A 22,733-nucleotide genomic window follows, 5' to 3' on the forward strand; every position below is an offset into this window, starting at 1 on the left:
AGTCCAGAAATGGAATTTTTGCCACTTACTCGATTTTCAAACAACTAGAATATATAAAATAAGACCCAGAAGAACTGAACTAATATTTAAATAGTACCTAACTCTACTTTATTATTAATAGCTTTTATATAGGGCTGGTGAATAAACACTCCTTTGTGACCAATCTTTTTACTAAAGATATTCAGAATTTTAACATTTAGAATCATATTCTCATAAGAACAAGGGAAATCAGGCTATAAAAGACAAAAGGTATTTAAGTACTTAGTGATATTCTCTTAAAATCTCTTGATGTCCCTTAACTTGAATTTACACATCATCACATTAAGTTTTACTGAAGAAGAGTTTTACATTGCTTTAGCAAGAAAAAACTCAAAATCAAAAAAAGAATCCCCTATATCTTCTTTAGTATGAAAATAACTGGTAATATACAAATTAGATCTAAAGAGTTTTGGATATATGCAAAATGAAATTGTTAATGGCAAATGAAAATTGTTAATAGTGCTCTTCAGTGAGGACACCTCCAGTTTTAGGATTAAATTTTGAAAAGTGAGTTACTTATTTAAAATATCTGCTTTCTGAAAAAACAGTGGAAGATTTGTCAATTTCTGTTATGCATGTCTACTAGTTTATGTCCTATATTCTTCTATATTAACCTAATTTCTGAATAAATTCCTTTTAATTTAAAATAAAAATTAATAAATAATTATTAAAATAATTAAAATAATTCTAGAATTCAAATTTACCAAGTATGAATTCTCTCATCATTATATAAGTGTTATTTTTTAATGTTGAAGTATTATTCCTTCTCTCACATGAGCAACCTGGGCTCGTGAAGGTGTCCCTGCCCAAGTCAGGGGCTTGGCAACTTTGTGATCCCTTCCAACCCGAACCATTTTATGATGCTGTGAGTGATAGTGAACACAACACCTGTGGTCAAGTTTCACTCCCAAAGAAACTTGTGGATGCCTCCTACCAACAAGTGTTTGTAAAACTTTTAGTTTGTGAATAGATATTTAATACATTAAAGTTAATTATATAATTGCAATGAACATATGTTCTGAATTTTATCACATAACCCATAAAAAGTATAAAAAGAGAGACTTAAATTCTCAGCTAATGCAACTTCAGCAAAGCTGGCAGAATACTGTCAAGAGTTTATATCAGTCTTGGAGAAGAGCTACAGTATCTTTCTGTCATTGAATGGGACATTTTGAATCTAGATTTAATCATTAATTATATCACCATCATCTATGTATTTGTTAGATTTTGTTAATAAAAATCTAATTCACATTTAATGTGTATTATGTGCGTCCTGTACTTATCTTTCTCCACCATTAAACTACTGCACATCAAACCTGAATATTGTCGAATGCACTGTGCTAGAACAAATGCTGTTTAGTTTATTTTCCAACCTGGATTTGTAATGCACTTGGAAAAAAGAAAGCATGAGAAAGCAAGCTTTTTACTTAACAATATGGATTTACTCAACTGGCTAAAATCAAGGGAAGTCCTAAAAGTATACTACAAAGGGTTGGGGTTTTTTTGAACAATGTGTTTATAGGGTAGGAAAACCCCTCATTAAGATGTTAAGATGTTAAGCATATTATTATTATTCATATTTTTCTCACTTTCATCTGTTATACTTTCATCGGGAAAATCCACCTCTAAAATAATTTGACAAAGTTTTAGGAGAGGAATGTCCGTCAAGTTTGAGGACTGCCAAAAGATTCAGAAGGAAATAATTATACTTTCTTTGTTTCAAACGATATTTTAATGCGAAACTAAGTACCTGAACAGCCGGACTCATCAAGGCTGGAATCAATGCAGTCTGCAATTCCATCACAACGCTGGGAGAGTGGTATGCATTGATTAGTTGAAGCACACAACAATGAACCATTGGAGCAATCCTTAATGGCTGAAATGAAAAGGAACATGGTCGTTATCATCAGCTGTATTTTGTTTTCCCCACTGTTCAAAAAGTAGCAGAAAACTTAATTCGTACTGTAGGATATAAACTTGCATCTGTGTGACCTCTACAAGCTTTCATCTTCAAAGATATACAAGTTTACTACTGAGATGCTAAATAAGTAAACAAATACTAAGCACAGATGGTACAGAAACCAAATTTTCCCATGAAATATTTGTGAAGAGGAGTGCATATTAACTTAAAATGTTGAGAATGTAACCCATAAAAAAGATATCACAAACAATAATCAACTCTCATTCAACTACTAGTTTCAAAATGATGGAATCTGGTTTTTTTACACTTTATTTTAACACGTTACGGAGGGAACAGTCATAGCAGTGGATCTAATGGCTGAAAATTTTGGAGTTAAGAACCATGACACCAAATTATTGGTGCTGAGGTAGAGAATATTAACACCACATGGAGGCACTAAAAACAGTGAAGATATAGAAATGAAAATATCAAATTTTCATCTATATTTAATTTTCCAGGTGCAAATTAAAGCAGTAGAAGGGATAATGATATCACAGCCTGTTTGAAAGTATAAAATTTTTAATATTTCATAGGTATTTAAAACTTACCAGAACTACAAGAGATATATTTTGGTGCACTACAGAAAACAGAGAAAAGACTTTTCATTCATTGCTATTCAACCAGATGAAGCAAGTGAAAAAGTATGTTGATCTGTGGAAAACTAATGTATACATCCCACTGGTGTTAATACATTTGTTTTAAACCCTTACCATTGTAATCAGGCAAATAAAAGACTAAATAGGTGAGGTAATATACCCTTCACTAAAATTGACAGCAAGAAGAGAGCCAGTCAAGTAGAACATCTATAACTGGAAAACAATTTCAGAATTTTCTTGTTAAATGCAGCAAGTAATAAAATCCACTACATTAATAAGTATGAAATAGTGTTAGCATAATATTGTACAGCCTAAACTGCTATGTGAACTCTGCAGGAAATTCTGCCTCCATAAATACCTAAGTTGTGAAGAAAAGCATTTCTACAGTAGAAACTGTGTTTTCAGCAGGGACTTGACCAATGTTTTTTTGTTTGGTTGGGGTTTTTTTCTGTCCTGGCCTCCTTTTGGGTTTTATCCTTCATCTCTGCAAGATGCATTTTGACAACCAGTCTTTATCCCAAAAGAAAACTTTCCCTGATGAATTCCTGAATTCAGAACCCAGAACATTTTTGCTCTACACTCAAACAGTGTTCAGTGTTTTGTTTTACACTTAAATGAATAAAATTGCTATGGGACACAAAACGGAAAATGTTGGTAATTCTTAAACTGAAGTTTTCTGAAATGAGCAGGTAGATTTGATCTGCACTAAGGAAAAAAAATCAATCTAAAATCTAAAAAAATAAACCCCTAATTTCAATCTGTGCTATTTTTAGTGTACACATAGGTTGGAGTTACTAGCACAACAATCAATTTTATAGATCATGCATAAATTTCAATAAAATAATACAATTTCTGAGATATTTACTTCTTTTCTCTGCCCTTCCCCAGTTGACAAACTTCTATGGTTTTTCACCTGTAAAGAGTAGGAAGCTAGAGATTAAACACTCTGCTCTCATGGCATACACAGTTGGATCTCAGCACCAGCTGTGACAGAAATCAGCTTTCCACTGATTTCATTCCAATCTAGCACGATTCACTTTCTTTTTGCTTTGCCTTCTTCCCTGCTTTGCTTTGCTTCTCTTAAGTATCTTCCTCAGAAAAGAAAAAAGAATTACTGCTTCTGTATTTTTACCTTATACTATCAATGATTGTATATTTATATACTATAAACTGAATTTTGGAGTACCAATGAAGTAAAGACTTGACTAAGTTTCCTTCAGACTGAGAACCCCAAAGCTGTAAAATATCTATGGAGAATATTTTTTCTCTGAATAGATCAGGATTTAATTTCTACTTATTCCCTAAATTTTGTTTAGAAATGAAGGCAGCAAAATAAACAAAACCAAGCAATATCTCAGTTGTTTGGATAATACAGAAAATCATGGAAATCTTTTGGCTTTCAGATTTTGAGGTTCCACATCGGCTTCTGTGGTGTGGAGTTGGGATGTGCCTGTAATAAAACACAGCATGGAATTCTCTACCAGAGGACAGATTGAGGAGGAAGGAAGGTCAAATGAAAATTAACCAGGAGAAGTTTATTTGAAGAAAGGAACATGCAAAATTTCTACATGTCTTCAGGGTATGTAGATTCAACATCAAAGTTATCTCCAAAATTGTGTCTTCTGCCAACAAAACACAGAGCTCACTTCTAAACAAAAGACTTACATAGATACTTTGCCAAATCCGTGACAGTTTGGTAGACTAATTTCCTGAAATAACTGGCATGTGCAGCCTGTATTCATATTTAGTAGTTTTGATAGAAAATATTAAAGAATATGAATTTCTAGTCCACTGAAAACTGATTTTTTTGCCTTTTTTTTTTTCACTCTGATAAGGATGAGAAAAATATTAAAAAAGCTTTACAGCATGACAGGTTTAGGAAGAAAACTGTTTATATGGAAAAAGGCTCTTTTTCTTTTTTTTTTTTTGTTTTTCTATATTGCTAATTATTTTGAGATTCCTGGAATGAAACATTTGGCCTCAGTTCATTTGCTAATAATGAAATATTTTTAAATGGGCAGACACTCACTTTTGTGTCTATCTGTTTCAGATGTTTCTCCATGGCATCTCATTGCAGTTACATTTCAAAGCCTATTGACCTTGTGTTTTGTTTGTGAGCCCTTTTCCTTGCTCGGGGCGGAGATTGCTGCTACTTCATGAAAAGACTTGACTTCAAAACCCTTGAAAGGTCAGGACTGCCTTAAATGTTACTGAATTATAGAACTGCAGAAGCCTATCTTTCTGTCTTATCAAAATCAGAGGTTACAGAAGCAATGCAAATGCAGCTGACTGATTTAAGGAAAAAATGTGGAAATGCTTGTAAATATTAAAAGAAACACAATTGCAATTTTTTTAAACATTTACCAAATGATAGCCAGGAAATGAGAATGCATAAGCAAAATTATTTAGAATGCAAAGCATCTCTACAATTAATGCATTGTATGTGACACAAATAGGGTTTTTTGACTAGGGAATGATGAATTTTACACTGAACTTCACTATGTTGGTATTTTTGTTTCCGAAAACACCACTGGTTTAGGCAGGTGAGTTAACACTGCCATAACCACCACCACGAAAGCCACTTACGGCAGCCGACTTCATCCTCACGGAGGCGGCAGTCAGGAACACCATCGCACCGCAGGAGGGACAGGATACAGCCCTGCGAGAGACACAGGAACTCTGTGTCCTTGCAGGAGCCAGGAGATGGGGTGGCAGGCACCTCCACGGGACAGTTCATCTCATCACTGCCATCCAAGCAATCTTCATCCCCGTCGCAGCGTGCGGAGATGGACAGGCACTGGCGCACGTACGCGCACGTGAACTCATCGTCATGGCACGCTGGATCCACTGGTCCTGCAAGGAGAACAGGAATGCTCAGGGATTCTGTGCCTCCAGCAGTCATTCACACTGCTTTGAGACCTACATAGGAACTGCTGGGAATGCAGCTCATTGGGGTTACTAAACTCTTAAAAAAAAAAGAACCCAACTTTTATAAAAACAAAGCGCAAAACTCAGTATTAAAAACATTCTGTCTTACATTAACTCCATTGCTGCTGTGTCAGCACTTTGCTTCTAAAGCTCAAGTCCAGCGTTCTATTACTTCTTTTCCAATGCACACATAGAAGGGTTAATGTCAAAATATTAATAAATCTTGTCTTTCACCCAATATCTGGAAAGCTTTAAAATACCCCTCAAGTTACCATTTTAAGTTAAATGAAGAAAAAGATTTTTATGATGTAACAACAAAAATTTTTACTGATCTAGTCTATTATCACTCTGACTCTTAAGCTTAACCGGATGTGATAGAGAATTAAATTTTAAAAATACTCGATAGATTTCTAGGATACAAGTAAAGAAAAATGTGGTTTTAGAATTTCAAACTTTAACTAATTCAGACAGCTGACAAAAAGAAAAAGAATAAAATAAATACAGAAATAAATAAATCAATAAAATATTCCATGCTAATTTGCATGGCTGGAAGAAAATACTGGGGAAAGGTTTGTGTGATCATGTATATAAATAAATTGTCCCAGATACTTAAGTCTTTCTTTTTTCCTATTAAAACCATTGCAACTGAATTTTTTAGCAGAAGCATAAGATCTATTGACGGAAACTAATTTCTAACGAACTGGCTGTGCTAATTTTGTGTTCTTTATAGCATCAGCATCTCCCATGGAAGAAATGTGATGGATTCCTGTACTTTTTATATGTGTGGGGAAAAGAGAAAAATGTCCAGAATTTAGCTCCATACATTTAATCTTTCTAGCTCAATTTTCAGCAGTTGAGTAAAAAATATAATATGATCACTAGAGACAAAGTGAGACAAATTAATTCACTACCTCTGTAAAAGACAGGAGGAGTTTTGCTGTTGACTTGGGCTGAGGCAATGGAGACAAGCACAAAAAGTGGGTTTCATCTTGTTTTTTGGAATGGTGCAAGCATTGTTCTCTGACCTCAGATGTCCAGTGTTACTGCTGCATTAAAGCATGACACTCTATAAAGGAGTACATGAATTTTGGCATGATTTTCTGACTTTTAATCCACTGGTCATATCAGCATGTTTTTGTATTCTGCAATACCAGGCTGGGGTTTTACAGCATGAGGACTTGGCTAAAACATGCTCAGTTTCAAAGATTTCTCCATCATAAATAACTATAGCCTTTTATACAAGTAAATGAACTGTTAATACATTCAGGTAAACAGAATACTAGCATTATTTTACCATCCAGTTGCTTGTGAAGCAGATATAAGGAAAAAGAGCTCAAAGTTCTTTGCAATACAGACCTTCTATAGATTAGAAATTTTTGATTTTCATGTTGACTTTATATAAAAAAATCATAATTAAAAAGCTTCATACAATAGAACATGCCTGATATTATTTCATGCCTCTAATGTTATTAAATTAAATCATTCTACTAGAAAAATGTATTTGATTCACTGGATATAATGTAAACATAAAATAACAAAAATGGATATTGACTCAGTGAAAGTAATAACCCAGTGATCTTTTGTCCTGTGTATATTCAGAATTATTCCATGAATACCTCAAACATGTGCCCTTTTACATGAGATTGAAAAGACTGTGGTTTCATATGTGTTTTATAAATGTGTTAGTCTAAGAAAAATTATTTATGCTACTTTAAAAGGCCTATGGAAATTGATTTTAGATAGTTGATAATAGACATTTAAATCACATAGTGGGTTGATTTTGTACAAATTAAAATTTCTAGATTTTGCATTTTTTTCTACTTTGGTCCTATACTGTACCAGATAATAATAGTAGCCCATAAAGACGTTTGAATTTGGTTTGTCATATAGAAACTGTATATTAGGCCAAGATACTGATGAAATGTCATTGGGAGAACATATTTTTCTCTCCATTGATACAGTGCTGCCAAATCTTGCACAGTGAAGTAAAATATATATATATATATATATATATATATATATATATATATATATATTATTTTTAGTTTGTACTTTTTTTTTTCTTTCTGTTATTTCTGACCCTTTCCTCACAGTGCCTAGGGGGCATTTAGGCAGTGAAAATGACTTAAGCTGCAGTCAGTTCTGCTTATGCACATTCTTTTGTCCTTGCATAGTCCTGTGTTAGCTTTTCTGTATTTGTTCTGATAGTATGGAAATTAACCCCACACAATATATTTGACTTTCCTGAGGTGGCCTGTTTATGTTGCAGGCAAGATTGCATTTATAATACATTTGTGAGCATTTCTGACCCAGTTTAATTTCCTGTCATGATATGTTTACTCATATGCTTCTACCCAAATTTGTTCTGTAAACTGAAATCCCCTCTTAAACTCAATATTTCTTGAATGTGCTGCTTGTTATGAAACTGGCCTTGAGTGTTAAATAATTTTCAGACTTTTATAACCTTGATCAGTTTATCCTTATGAGCCCAATCATATAATGAGCTTATGCATGGAAATAATACTAAATTCAGTATTTAGGGAAATGCTTGAATGCTTTTTTTGAATGGGGTATGATCATTTTTCTATTATTATTTTCTATTTTCTGTTATCATTCTATCTGGTTTAGAAAATAATTTGTGGGATGAAGTTCTTCCTGACTTTCATAGCAAGTATATTAGATTGTGCAATATTCACCAAGGGGAGCAAAGATGTGTCCAGGCAGAGTTAGGGGTAAGGTTAACCAGGGGTCTTTTTGAGGTCTGTTTTATATTTGCACTACATTAAAATATCCACAGTCATGCCCTGAAATAAGTAAAATCCTTTTAGATTAGAACAGTGCATGAGATGAAAATGTACTTCAAAGAACATAAGAATGTCCCTAGCTTATTAACTCGTGTTATATGATAATTAGTTCGTTAGTTCATGTGTTTGGTTTCAGGTACAATAGAAAAGTTGTGCTCTGGATGACATTCTATAAGATGCCATTATTGCCATGGTGTGCCAAAATGTTACCTCCAAGTTCAATCTATTTTCTTTATGTAAAGTAGTTTATAAATGCTTTTCTTAGTTATAAATTAAATGTGCCTGGTAAAAATTTTGCAAATTTATAAAGCATTAATTTGTGCAAAGCTAACAACTAAAAAAAGCTAATTAAGAATATGCAAATGTAGAAAATCATTAATTCCAACTGAAAAGAAATCTCAAGCAACATTAATGCAAAAGTAATTATTTGTATTCAAAGCTACTGTCTATGTAATTATTTATTTTAAGTTCATCATTACAGTATCTGCTACTGACACGTTTCCTTCTAAAAAGTGGGAATTTCCATTCTGTTTTCTTGTCACTGTGAAGAATTAAACTAAGGTGTTAAAACTACAATGTGGTTTGCAGTGGAGAACGTGCTGGCACAAATGAGAGACTCGTCAGAAACATCCTCCATGTGCTGACTCACACAGCACTGTGCTCTCACAATTTAGCAATAAAAACTAACTTTAAACTTATGCATATCTATGAACCTTATATTTTCCTCTTGTACATCTATATGAAAGTTATTTTAACAGCAGAATCTGAAGTGAAGCCTTTTCAATGCAAATTATATCATTTGTGGCCCACACATCCTTTCTGTCACTTAATATTGTTTGATTCAACAATTCCCTGGCATGCCAAGAAAATGTTTCCCTCACCTTTTCTCAAATGCAGAAAAGATGTTCCCAAGGCAGCACTCATCTCCTGAGTGCTGTGTGACTCTCATTTTCAGACCACATTCAGGAGTGCAGGAGACATTGTACAGGTTACTTTTTTTCAAAAGCAGTATCTGTTTAAAACTGTTTAAGGATTTGGAGATAAATCTACTGAAAATGATCAGTTCTAAGGAAGACAGTATAAAAGCTTTAGCTCTTTGTATCCAGGCTGCATGCTCTCTGAAAAGCAGGACCAAAAATCCTCAAGAATTCAGTGTTTGCACACGGATGAAAAGCAAACTAAACAAAAACAATTTCAGCAAAAATAACCTCTGCACTGCAAAGCACTGAATCTGAATTTAGATCCACATGAAAAACAGCAGAAAACTGTTGATGTTCCATTACAGCTAAAGAAATCATGACTTTTAAGCAGAAAGCTGAGTACATATCTTTATTTATTTTACTTTGCACTCAGTGCTTTATTTTGCACTTATTTTTACCTTGCATATGGCAAATAACCAAACTTAAAGAAAGGGTTTAAAAATGTGCATATAAAATCTACTTGTATGTCATAAAGAAGACATTTTAATTAGGTCCTAAAACCTGACATTTTAATTTTGTCCTATATCTTTTTAAACTTACTCACACAGCTGTGCTGGCTGAGTTATTATCTATGGACAAGAAGTGCTACTTCACAAGCACCTTCACACTTTTAAGATAAGTTAAGTAGCTGAGGTAGATATAAAAAACATAAAAATCAGACCAGTGTTTAAAGCAAATAAAATTTGGTACATACTGCTCCATGAACTGCAATAACTACATCTGGATATACCTGCCTTTCATTGTTCTCAGATCAAATTGGTGCTTTTAAAGCAATTCTTATTGCAATGTGCTAACCATTAAACCACATTTACAGTAAATAGAGCTCGTGAGCTGATGATTTTGGAGAAAAGAGCCTTTACAACATGAAAAGTGTTAAGTCAATAAGTGCTCATTGTCAAGGACAAAATTATATATTTGTGAGATAGGGATTTGCTAAAGGCTTACTGGTTTTTGATGAACATTTTCTGTACACTTATGCTTTGTACTATTGTCTTTGTCATCCATGGAGCATATGATCCTGTTTCCTGACTGTAAAGCAAGCTTCACTTTAGCACTCCAATATTTTGCTCATAAATCACAGGGATTCAGTCATAGAAAACCATAGAACTGCTATTACCCAAATGCTGAGATAAAATAAATGTTTGTATTACACAGTCATTATCACAGCTAGTAACACACAAACATGCTTAATTTGAATGAAGCAACTCCTCCAGGCTATCCTCGTCTTTTCTGCCTTTCCTCTTCAAATATCAAGATCTCTGGTGCCGAGTAGGTCCCCATTTATATTCATATATCACCTGTAACAGTGAATTTTACTTAAGACTACTGGACACTGGCATTAGGGACAACACCAGGGAGCATGAAATAAAGTCACCACATAGGCTGTTAGGCAGCACAGCCTTGGTTGTATCAGAGCTCACTCTAAAGCCCATTTAAGTAAATGGGATAACTCATATTGATTTTAATGGGCCTTGCATCAGACCCTTGAAAACTAACAACCTGTCTCATATATTTGCATAAGTAATTTGCCTAGTAAATGTAATAAAAATGGTGGACCTATTAACTGTAGAGAAAAGAGGTCAAAAATAACTCCCTCCAATAGATTTCATTAGACAAGAGTATAAATTAATTATGGGCCCAATCCAGTGCATTAATTAATTTGAAATAGATGTCAGTCCTCAATTTCAGTTCAGTAAACATCGGATCAGGGCATGAAATCAACCCATTCAAGGTGGCTGCAAGGAAACAAACTTGTTACAAAAATTAATTGGACTAAAACTATTCAAATACTTTGACAATCTTTCCGTGAGTTTTTATCTGTTACAATAAGGCTCCTGCTGTTTATTTCCAAGCTTGTAAAAATACAAAAAATAAAGGGGAAGTTGAGTCTGGTCAATTGAATTTTCAAGTCTCTTCCCTTCATGAGAAGACAGAGGTATGGGGCAGGGTGCTGGAAAGGATCCCAGAGACCCTGTGACAAAGCCAGAATTAAAAAAAGCAGAACATAAATTTTTATATTACTTCAGATTTTTATATGTCTGTGCAAAATTTATTTTAAATGATCTAACATTTTGCTAACATACAAACATAATGGAAAACAGACAGGTTTACTGCCAGTAAAGTCAAGCTATGATTTAGTCTTCACTCACAGAACTACTGCTTCTGGCTGGAACACACTGACTACCTGTGACAGGAATATGGCAATATTTGCCATATTTCTACTAAGAACAGTCTGGCAGTTACTAGCTGTGCCTGCTAATGTGATGGATTTGTTGGTTTGTTTATTTATTAGGAGCAATGACGAACTGGAGAAGCTGTGAAGCTTTAGTCTTCGACAAAATGAAGTGGATATAATTTCTGAGATAAATCTGACCAGAAAACTTACTCTTATTGATGAGTAGGTTTTACATAAGGAATAGTCTGAGGATTTTCTGTTCTTTAAGATAGTATAATGAAACCATTTCATTCCAAATATTATTTCTCTCCATTCCCCCAAGGAAATATGTTGATTTTTATGAATGAATCTAGCAAAGAAAAATATCATCTGTATGAGTTGAAGGTTTTTTTGGTGTAAACAGATGGGGTTTTGAGGTTCAATGTTAATGAAACTATTTTAATACACTATTAATAAATCTAAAGAATTTTAATTTCCCCAAAGGCATATAACTTGCTTAGAAGATTTCAGTATTCTGGACAAGTTACAAGAAGGCAGAGAGAAACTGGAGGTTTTGAACAAAGATAGTATAATTATTAATTTAAACATACACAATGTAGGTGCATTCAGGAATTGCCAATAATTATCCTAGTTTATATAGTGTAATTATCTTATCCTAAAATTATTCCCAGCTCTTTTTATGTGAAATCCACAAAAAGTTTTAGATTTTGATGCAGGCTAGGTCTGTGCACTGGAAAGTACAAGAACTGGCTGAAGAAGCTCTCTAAGGTATTATGCCTTGGATCACAATTTTTAGTCTTTAAAAATGCATAAATGCCCTATCTCTACCAAGTAACATGGAACTAAAGCATGTAGTGATTGCTTTCAGGGAAAACCTAATTGACTAAAGAACCTATTCACAAAATTCCCTGGTATCTCCAGTCCTCTATTTCTACTTATCCTGCTTTCCTCTTCCCCTCCTTTGTTTCTGTGAGCAGCCTATAACTTCTCCCATGATTCATCTCCTTCCCTTAAGGAAAGAAACTCCCTGAGTTTTTTTCTTTCTCTCTCTCTGAAAAAGAAACTCGATGTGAGAGAGATTTCTGCTTCACTGCAGGCATGAGCAGACAAGCTAACAGTGATTCCCCTGGCTTTGCAACTTAAAGAAATCAGAAGTTAAGTCTCCCCTACAGTGTTTTTCCCCATGATCTAACACTGTAGTATCAGCAGCTCAGGCAGTTAACTCTTCCAGTATTTCCAGCACTTGGGGTCTGGGATTTTCACAAAGGATCACTGCTAAAGTTTTGTCAGGTGAGTCCTGTTCTGCTGCAGAATTTTCTATGTTGCTTCATGCATGGACAACATGGACACACTTGCACACACACAGACACACAGATTCACACACGTGGACACACACACATGCTCGTCCCTCAACCAGATTCTTTCTACACCACTCAAGTATTTTTTGCACAAAACTTACACAAACACTCACTCTACTTTTTGGACTGTTGTCTCTTAATTAGATAAAAATGTCATTTATGCTTTTCTTGTTGTGAAATGTGATCTACTAAAAGTGCTGGAGAGCATATAGAATTATCTGCAAATTGCTGGCTTCTGAGCTGTTTCATTTTTTTACCAGCTCACCTGTAATGCTTCTGTCATGGGTAACCCGCAATATCATTGTATTTCGTATCCTTCTTTTATTGTCTCTTTAAACCCCAGCACATCCAGAACCAGGATTGTGGGGCAGCTGGGACATGCTGGTGCCTTTAGAAGGCCAGGGCGCCCAAGTTCTCTCCCTTCTTTGCCTGGGGAGTTTGCTGAAGATGGATGCTACCCTTTCTAAAGGGTTGCTTTGGGTGGTTTGGGCTTGCCACTGCAGCAACTTGGAAAAACTGCGTTTTGCAATTAGAAACCATCTTTAGAGTGAACCTTGCAAATTCTATAAGCAGTGAAGCTTGCACTGGTTCCACGGGGCTGGGTCAGCACCGACAGAGTGGATTCCCCCAGCACAGCAGTGGCTCAGGGCACATCAGCACCAACACCAGCAGGGTCCAGTGGGCAGCAGGAGGGAGTGGTGGGTGGCAGAGCAGACCCCACATTCACTGGCACATCTTCATCTGCCACTGGGGCAGCTCTGTAAGCTGCCACCTTCCCACCAGGGCTCTTTTTGTGCACCATCCTTTCTCCCTTTGCCACCCAGACCATGAACCACCTGGAGAGTACCATCCTGGGGAGAGAACTGGCGCCATTTTCTCTCCGTCTTTCAAGATACATGGACACCATCTTGGGAAGGGTATTTCTGGCATTTTGGGTCTCTCTCTGCTCCTGTGGGGTTCCTGAAATTTAGCAATTTTGTATCTATTTTGTGTTTTTTGTAATGTATCTAATTTTTGTATTATTTTGTATCCATCAATTTTGGGTTTTTTGCCTTTTGCTATTCCACTTGTTAGTGAATTGTTTTTCACTTATATCTATTAGTATTCGTTCCTTATTGGTGGAAATGGATTGGTAAGACTAAGGGGATGTAACTCAGATGAGTCTCCTCCTCTTTAAATTGTCCTAATTCTAGACAGTTTATCACTAGTCTGCCAGTTTAGAGTCTGCACAGGAGAAACATTTTGGCCACTTCATGTTCTACTTTTTTGGTCAATTGAAGACTCTTTATTTTATGAGTCTGAAAACAAAAATGGTTTGGACATTTCCAAACTAGTACTCAAAATTACAGAGGTTTTTTTTTTAATCTCATCCTCTTTTTATTTGTCAGGTAGATAACAATATGCAATAAGAAGTAATTAGGAAGGTAGTTATCAAATACTTTTTAAATATTTGGACGCCATAGCTATATGCTGTTTAGAAAAGTTCTTCATAAAGATAAGATATTCTGCAGTCAAAGATATATCTGAATAATGTGCACAGAGAAACAAAAATATTCAATTTTCTCTCACCTCTGTATTGGAAAAAGAAAACAGAGCTCTGAGAAAAATAGTATTCAATAATGTGGTTAAAGATTATGTCTTTACATATAAATACACAGACCCTGTTTTGAAGCAAATGGAAATCTGTGGCAGGAAAAGCAGGAGAGGTTTATAAACAGTGAGGATTCAAAGAGTGTGTTTCATGAAGCAGAGATAAAATAGGGAGGAAAAAGCCTCAATATGTGGTTGGGCGCTGGAACAGCTCCCCAGGGCAATGGTGACAGCACCAGCCTGACAGAGTTCAGGAATGTTTGGACAATGCTGTCAGGCACAGGGTGTGACTCCTGGGGATGGGGCTGTGCAGTGCAAGGAATGGAACACAATAATCCTTGTGGGTCCTTCCTACTCAGGATATTCTGTTCTCAGGCTATTCTATGGATATATTGCTTCTAAAGAAATGCTACTCCCATTATTCCCATTTCTGAAAATCAGATACCTTCAAGATACCACATAACATTCAAAATTATAGGAGTTTTGATTAATACTGATTTTGAAAACCTCGACTTGTTATCAAGTGATCAACCTTATAGACTTTTATTTTACCACGTTCTTTATTTTCACTACCTAGCTATACAGAAACAGTTTTCAGAGTCACTATTCTTTTTCTAAGTTATTCAGTGGAAAAGTGTTAGATTCTATCTTCATTCTGCTATGTTCAAATTATAAACAGTCATTAAGAGAGTTTAAATTAGATGCCAGCTATAATGTTCATTTCCTTCCACCTTGAACAAAGAGAATGGCCTATACCTCTTGCCCTTTGGGACACTCTCCTTCTCATCTTGGTGCTAGAACCTGCACCTCTCACAGAGTTTTGGTATGATATTGCATATGTGCTGCTGTTGTTTGGAAGTCAATGCAAATTATTTTACTCTGAAGGAACTTCAGGATTGGGTCTATAGCATGCAACTATTGTGAGATTTTGAAACTGCTTTATGGAGATGTCTTAAGAAAATCTTACCCACCACACAAAAGAGTGAATCACCAAGGTTTAAATAAAGATTCCATATATTTCAAGGCCTAAATGAGAATGCACTAAACAGCTTTTCTATTCATGAATTTAAGCCTGGATTCATACAAGCAGCAGCATATAATTTAATTTCTGAATATTAAAAATTTCCCTGATGTTCAAAGGGGAACAGATAAGTTCAAAGGGAAAGAAAAAACTTGAGAATCATTATTCTGAGACTACATATGGCTCAGAAAGACTGAACTACAAATGGCTGCCAATGGGAAATGTATTGGGGTAAAACAGTACATACAGTTCCTCTTTTCTTAAACTCTTTCTCTGAAATCCAGAACTGTTGGAGACAGGTTATATTTCCAGATGCACTTTTTTCTTATTTACTGTGGCTGACGAGAAATTCTGAGTATATCTATCTTAAATTTGATTGAATATAATTTCCTTTGTCACACAGTTTTGGCAATACCATTTCTTCTAGAAAATTAGGAAAGGGAATCTAGAGAGATGGAGGTGGCTATATCTCATGACTGTCTTATGATGGTTCAAATAAACTGAAAATTCAGTTCTTGAAGGATATTAACTTTTAGGGTGGTGGCATTTCTTTGTACACATTTTTTAAAATACCCTTGTGCTTGAATGTAAAGCTAAAACCTAACTTTTAATTCACAGATTCTGATTTGTTTCTTCTATTTGTTTCTTCTATTTGTTTTTTTCACAACAAGCAAAAGCTTGCTTAGTATAGAGATTATATACAACATTTACAGAAGGTTTATTTTGTGCTTTGCTACACAGCAATGAGGAGACTTGGAAGAATTATGACATTTCAAAGCAAATGTTTCACCTAAGTGAAAGCTGCCAAGAATCACTGAAAATTTTACTATACTTCAGGTCCTAGGAGGGAAATCTGACCCTTTTGTTGGCAACCTGTGTGGTGAAGTCAAGAAGTAAGACAACATCAGAAAAAAGCCACAACCCATCCCATACGGAAAATAGCACTTTCTGTATTCACAATTCCACCACAGTCAGATGACACAGTGTTAGAGATGATATGTCCTGTCTGTGCTGAATGTTCTGCAATATTTGAATTGCCCTTTTATCTCCAATGTATCCTTACATAACAATATATTTAACTGGAGAACAAATCTTTCAGGTGAAAGGAAAGCTGCAGGGGGGATGAGGTGGGGAATCTGTAACAGTGACAGCCCTTTCTCATGTGTTAAGTTTGTAGACCAAAGAGAGATTTTTTGAAAAAATTTTTATAAAGAAGGGAATGGATAAAATAAAGCTCAGAAATAAAAATAGATTTTAAAATAAAATTATCAAAGTTGATTAAAAAAGGTTCACAAGAAAGAAGAAAAGTAAAAGAATACTTCAGATAGAGTAGAGCAGCTATGGGAAATAAACTATTCAGTAAATATAGACTAAAAACAGAAACTAAAAAGGGGACAATGATAAGGAAAGGTGAAGTAGTAGAATAGACAGAGAAGCACATCCAGATTAATTTTATTCAAATTAATTATTTCAGTAAGCAATATTAATACTGAACTGGTGATAAGCATGACTGATGGTGGAAAAGCAAACACAGTTTTCTTAAATACTCTGGAGCCTCAGGCACCACATGATATTTGCACTCGTCTTTATACCCAAGATTCATCACAAATATTCATTTTAAAGTGTCAACACTATTCTTTTTGAATAAACCAAAATTACTTAATAAATTAGTTAAAGCAGTAAAATTTAGAGGTATAAGTTCCCAAAGAGTTACAGCTAAGTAGGGCCTAGCAGTTAACTTGACTGTGTAAAAGAGCTGGAGCATCATTCAGTGCTGACTTTGTGCTGAGATTTACCTTCTTCCAGTAGATCTCCACAAGCACAAATATTTCACTTGGGTGATCTCTGGAAGACATCACAAAATATATCTGCCATGAATCTGTTTCTCAAGAATCCTGCTCAAATACATAGATGTGCTATTTAACTACTATCACACTCTAAATTACACAGAATTTGTCCATCTAGTAATGAATGAGTAGTAAAATACAGTATTCTGATTTTCATAAGCAGAACAAAGTTGAATTATTAGGCATCTTTGGGTTAATGCTAGGATTTAAATTAGGTATAGCAATAATTTCTAGAATTACTGTAATGCCTCTTATTTCACCTGAACTAGAAAATACTATGAGAAAGACATTAATGAATATAAAATCTGATTCAATACTTTGGAATTTTTGGTTCATCTGAAACTAGAAATAGAAAAAATTTTTAATTTTTATTTTGAAAAATTAAGACATAGAAATAAAGTTTTGTGGGTCTTTTAAAATCAAGCTGCTATTTACAAATTTGAAGAAGATAGTTACAACTAAGTAGCAATTAAATTTTTTGGTCTCTAGGATGTAAAATAAGATCTACACAAAACTTAATCAGCAGAAAGTCATGGACCTTGAAAAGTGGTAGGAATATATCTCATTTAGCAGCTAATTCTGACCTAGATCCTGTGCCACCAACAGCTCTGTATTAGCATCGACTGAAAGTCACTTGTGCAGTAAGCCTAGCTTGACCCAGCACTACCTTGACAAAACCTTGCTTAAGTGTTCAGAAATATTCTTGGGTATCTAGGAACTGTCATGGCTAACATGGCCTGACTACTTAAAAAAAATAAAATCCCAACTGAATTAAAGCTGCTGGCAATGCTTTATTACTTGGAGCTCTCAACCAGCTAAATTGTGATTGCTTCCATTTAGAAAGCGTTGCCTCTGGAAACTCAAAGTAATTAAAGGCAAGCTGAAAAATAATAATACAGAGAGAGGAAAATGATCTGCAGTAGTATAGCTGTCTTCTGAAAGGAAGGACATTTCACAAAACCTGCACTGCAGGTAATACAGTTTTCTTTGAGCTAGGTCTTTGAATAAACATAATGAGCAACAATCAAAGCAGGACTGACAGTGGATTAGGTAAACTTTCCCACTGATTCTGTTACAGAAAAATATTCTTGCTCAAATATCTTCTTTATAGTGCTTTTATACTATTGGAAGGTAATATCTTCAAATTTTACCATATGAATATTTAAGCAGCTCTCTAGCAACAACAGTTAGTAAAAAACCAGCACCTCCTCCTAAGTAGCTCTTTGTTAGGAACAGTATTAAAAATTCAGAGGTCGGTTCTTTTTTCCTAAATTGCTGTGGTTTATTGTATTACTTGAATTTATGTAATTCTCTTGCCTCTTCACAAGTCTACCAGGCCAGCAAGGATTATTAGGATAGGACTCTTCCTAGGAGAGTGTGAAACCAATCTCACAGAATCTAGATACAGTTCTTTGTCTGGAGAGGAGATTATGTATCAAGTCGCAATGTGTGCATGTTGATAAGGCATGAGTTTTTGACTTATTCAACAAACTGTAAGGAGTCAGTATGACTCCAACAAATCTTTTTCAGGCCAAAATTATGATATATCACATTTGTAAGAGCAACAGGCTGTGATACAAGTTAGATACTTTGAAGTATTCTACAACTGGAAAACCTCTGGAGAAAGATAAAGTAATTAGAAAATGTTGCTCTATAAAAATTAATTTATTTCTATAGTTATGATTATTTCAGAATTACAGGTACTTAAAAGATGTGATTTGAAAATTTCCCTATTATGCTATACTATGCAGGAAACTGCCTATGTAATTCTTAAGATATGGCTAAAAAAAGGTGATTAACATAGTATGGGTAGAACAAATGCCTGTTTATGCACATAGTCTGCAGCTCATTGAATTACATTCCAAAGTATTATTTGCCTGAGCCTATTGAGAGAAAACAAACAAAACTCTTATTCAGCTTGAGACTGAACAAATGTCACCAGTGTGAACATATTATTTCACTTGAAGCTTTAATCAGCATGTGTTTAATTCTCCAGAAGGTGCTTATCACAATAAAAATAATAAAAGAAAAAGTTTCTTGAACAGCATGATAACTAGGTCATGCACAGGCTATCCTATCTGAACAACAAGAGCTGTATTAACAGAAAGAAAAGTTACCAAAGAAGATTTTTATAACCTTCATACTGACATTTATTTAACAATAATAATTCCTAGTTGTCCCTTAGTCATTAAGTTCTGCTGATATTTCTATCAAATCTGTGTTTGCATGTATACTGTTCTTTTTCTTCTGATACGGTATCCTATGCAACATTTTGTTTTCAGAGTAAACCACTTCTTTTCTCACAGAAAAAAACCAGGGCATTTTAAGACAGAATTCTTTTTCCTACATAGATCAAGTACTTGTGTAGCAGAAGTGAGATTGTAAATACTCGAATAAAATGTTAGTGAGGCAAATGTGGTACATTTGTATTTTATGAGGAAAACAAAGGAAAAAACCTAACAACTTTCTTTGAAAATAATTGTGAACTACTTTGATACTCATAAAACCCTTTGATCCCAAACTAATGTCTACCCTGACTTTTTTCATATGGGAGAAAACCAGTATAGTGGAACAACAGTAGATTCTTCTCAACTATGGTTCACACCCTCAATGCCAGTAATATTCTGAGTTGCTATAATTATTTGTACATTCAACTTCTAGCTAAAACACAAAACTGTCCCATAAACCATGAGAAAAAGAAAATATGTCAGATTTTGTAACTGTGATATACATTGAAATATGAAACGCCACAATTTTCCTTGCCCTCTGAGAAGAGAACCTGTATGATATATATTTGTGTAATAACATACCTCCATCAATGCATTCTGGGGTGAAAGAAATATCATCAAGAGCAAATTCTGTGGGTTGGCTCACCCCCACTTCAGCTTCAAAGGCAACTCTGAAACGGCTGTTACTGGAGAGAACTGCACTTCCATACATCCATTTGTTTTCTTCATTTCTGCTAGAAGACCACATAAGGATATCCATTCCATGTTCTTCAACTGTGTATACCTGTTGATGACAGAGCCCAAAAGATGCAAATGAATCAGCACTAAGCAACAGGAGTGCAGCCTGGGAGAGTAACAGCCCAGGTGCAGCAGTGCACCTCCCTGCTTGGGCAGTACTGACCCTCCTAGACATGGTTCACATCCACTTTGTATTGGTGGCGACCAAATGCTACTGAATACCTTTGCCAATGCTAGTTCAGCTTCAAATATAAAGCTACTGTGAAAAGAAAAAAAAAAAAAAAGGTGCTAATCCAACTACTAATTGCAAAATCTACAGTCTCAGCCTGACATATAGAAGATAATGAGAAATGACTTAACCCCAAATTCATTTAAAAACTGAAGAAAGACTGAGAAGGATCTTGAGCTATCCTTTCATCTCTAAAAGATTACCTCCTTATAGTTAGACTGAGTGAAGATTTTAGAGATATAAATAAAAGACTTGGCAACTAGGGATTTAAATCTGTCATTTGGTACAAGCAATTTATAATACAGAGTTTGGCAGTTACAGAAAGTTATTGAAAGCATATTTAGCAAAGCTAAATTATTTTTAGTTAGCATGAATAAAATAAATAATTAAATACTGAAAGCAATAAGTATAGCAATGAAGTCCCAATTAACCAACAACTAGTGAATTTATGCCAAGAACATAAAACTGGAGAATACAGAGGTATTTGCTTTTCCCACTCAGGTGTTAAAAATCCTCATACAACCTGACCAGGTAAAAAAAGAATAAAGAAAGTAAGCATATTCTTACCATTAGAGATGAGAACTATTTCTTCAAGGGACTGAATATTATAATCAACACCCTCTTCTCTTCACTTTCAGAAACATAATTCTCTTAAACTAATTTTCCAGTGACCTGTAAGTTCATGTTGCCAACTGAATACCCCAGTTTAATAATGGAATAAAAACCCTGAGGCCCAAGAAAGTTGTGAACACGAACCCATGCTAATGATCTGTATAATTCAGTACCTTTGATTCTCCCAGTCCACCTGGTGGGAGAACTAAAAACTAAAGCTTAAAACCCAAATGGCACCATAATTCCCATATACTTTGTAGAACTTGGTGTATCGATTAAAATATCTCTGACGCCTGAAAACTCTTGCAAGTTATTGTATTTCTGGAGTAAGGGAGCAAGAAAGAATACTCACATAGAGTAATTCAAATCAGCACCAAATTTTGTCAAGCCTGATCTTTGGTTATAGGACTGTGTAAAAGGAATATCTTATCACTGTGTCCTAAAAGCACACCTCTTGTAGGGCTAAAAGCACAGGTGTTGAGAAGAAATAGATGGTTCAACCCATAAAAAACCCTGTGTATAGCAGTTTTTCACATAACCAGGCTCTGAGGTCTTAATAAGTTGAAACCCTTGATTAAAGAAACCCTTAATGTGAGGTTAGGACAATATTAAACACCTGTGTCTGTGTCTCTGGAACCATTCACTATTTTACCAATCATGAAATATGACAATCTTGATGATCTGGAATTTTACAGCATATAACATGGTTTTGGCTATAAGCTGCGATATTTACTTTTGGAAGGTAAATATTGAGGTAATATCCCTTTCAGTATACTTCATTGTTAAGTCTTACAGCTGCACAAATAGCTGTTGGGGAAGTGGGAAGAATCCAAAACATTTGAAGACAATACTAGCATCTTTCTTACAGGATACTTAGAGATTGTCCCATTGTTTAAAGCCAGAGTTTTTCTCCCCCATTCTTTTGGTCATGTTAGTAGGAGAAGTTTCTCACTAAAAGTTTTGAGGAACAATAATTGCTTGAACAGGTCTGTCTATATACAGAGAAATTTCACTGTGTCCATACAAAGTCTGGTCTCAGATGCAGCAAGGACCCATTCTGCAGCTCAAGCTCAGTATGAACAACAAACCAATCAGGAATCCTGCTAGCCAGTGGGTCTGGAATGACAGCAAGTCAAACTGGGTCTTAAGCGTGACATTTTGAGGACATCAGCTCCTGTTCACATAGATGCAAAGCCATTTTATATGCCTTGTCTTTCTTTTCTTTGAGATTTAACTTACATTTACCACAGAGTGAGGGTATGCATATATGTAATTACTAATGGAATAATTAACATGTTATGGTAATTTATGTGACTGTGTCCTCAGTTAGGTTTCAGTAAAGTTTAAATCAGGCATATAACAATCACATAGATAACTGAGGAAACTGTTATCATTTAGTGTAAATCTCTAAACTGGTACATTGGAAATCTCTGTTAAACTCCTAGTTCTGCTTCATTTGTCATGTACCCTCCTGGGCTAATACTTCAATCCCACTACTTGACAAAGTACTCTTGAATACCTGAGTTCTCCAAACCTTTTTCTATCCACAAATATGCCAGGAAAGGGTCTGTGTTCTTAAATGTCTTCTAAAAAAGTCAGATGAAATTTCTAAAAGAAGCACACATAA

General features: G+C 34.9%; 1 protein-coding gene across 1 annotated transcript in view; it reads right to left on the reverse strand.

The window, feature by feature from the left end:
• The window catches only part of MALRD1 (MAM and LDL receptor class A domain containing 1), a 237,299-nt gene that overhangs the window by 48,577 nt on the left and 165,989 nt on the right, over positions 1-22,733 (reverse strand). Inside the window, exons 33-35 of the mRNA XM_014889594.2 lie at positions 20,110-20,311; positions 5,182-5,448; positions 1,790-1,915 (exon numbers count right to left, since the gene is read on the reverse strand). Of these exons, the coding sequence (XP_014745080.2) occupies positions 1,790-1,915; positions 5,182-5,448; positions 20,110-20,311 (595 nt within the window). The remainder of the gene's footprint in view (positions 1-1,789; positions 1,916-5,181; positions 5,449-20,109; positions 20,312-22,733) is intronic.

This window comes from Sturnus vulgaris, chromosome 1 (assembly GCF_052056855.1).
Source record: "Sturnus vulgaris isolate bStuVul1 chromosome 1, bStuVul1.hap1, whole genome shotgun sequence".
In the NCBI taxonomy this organism is placed as follows: Eukaryota; Metazoa; Chordata; class Aves; order Passeriformes; family Sturnidae; genus Sturnus; species Sturnus vulgaris.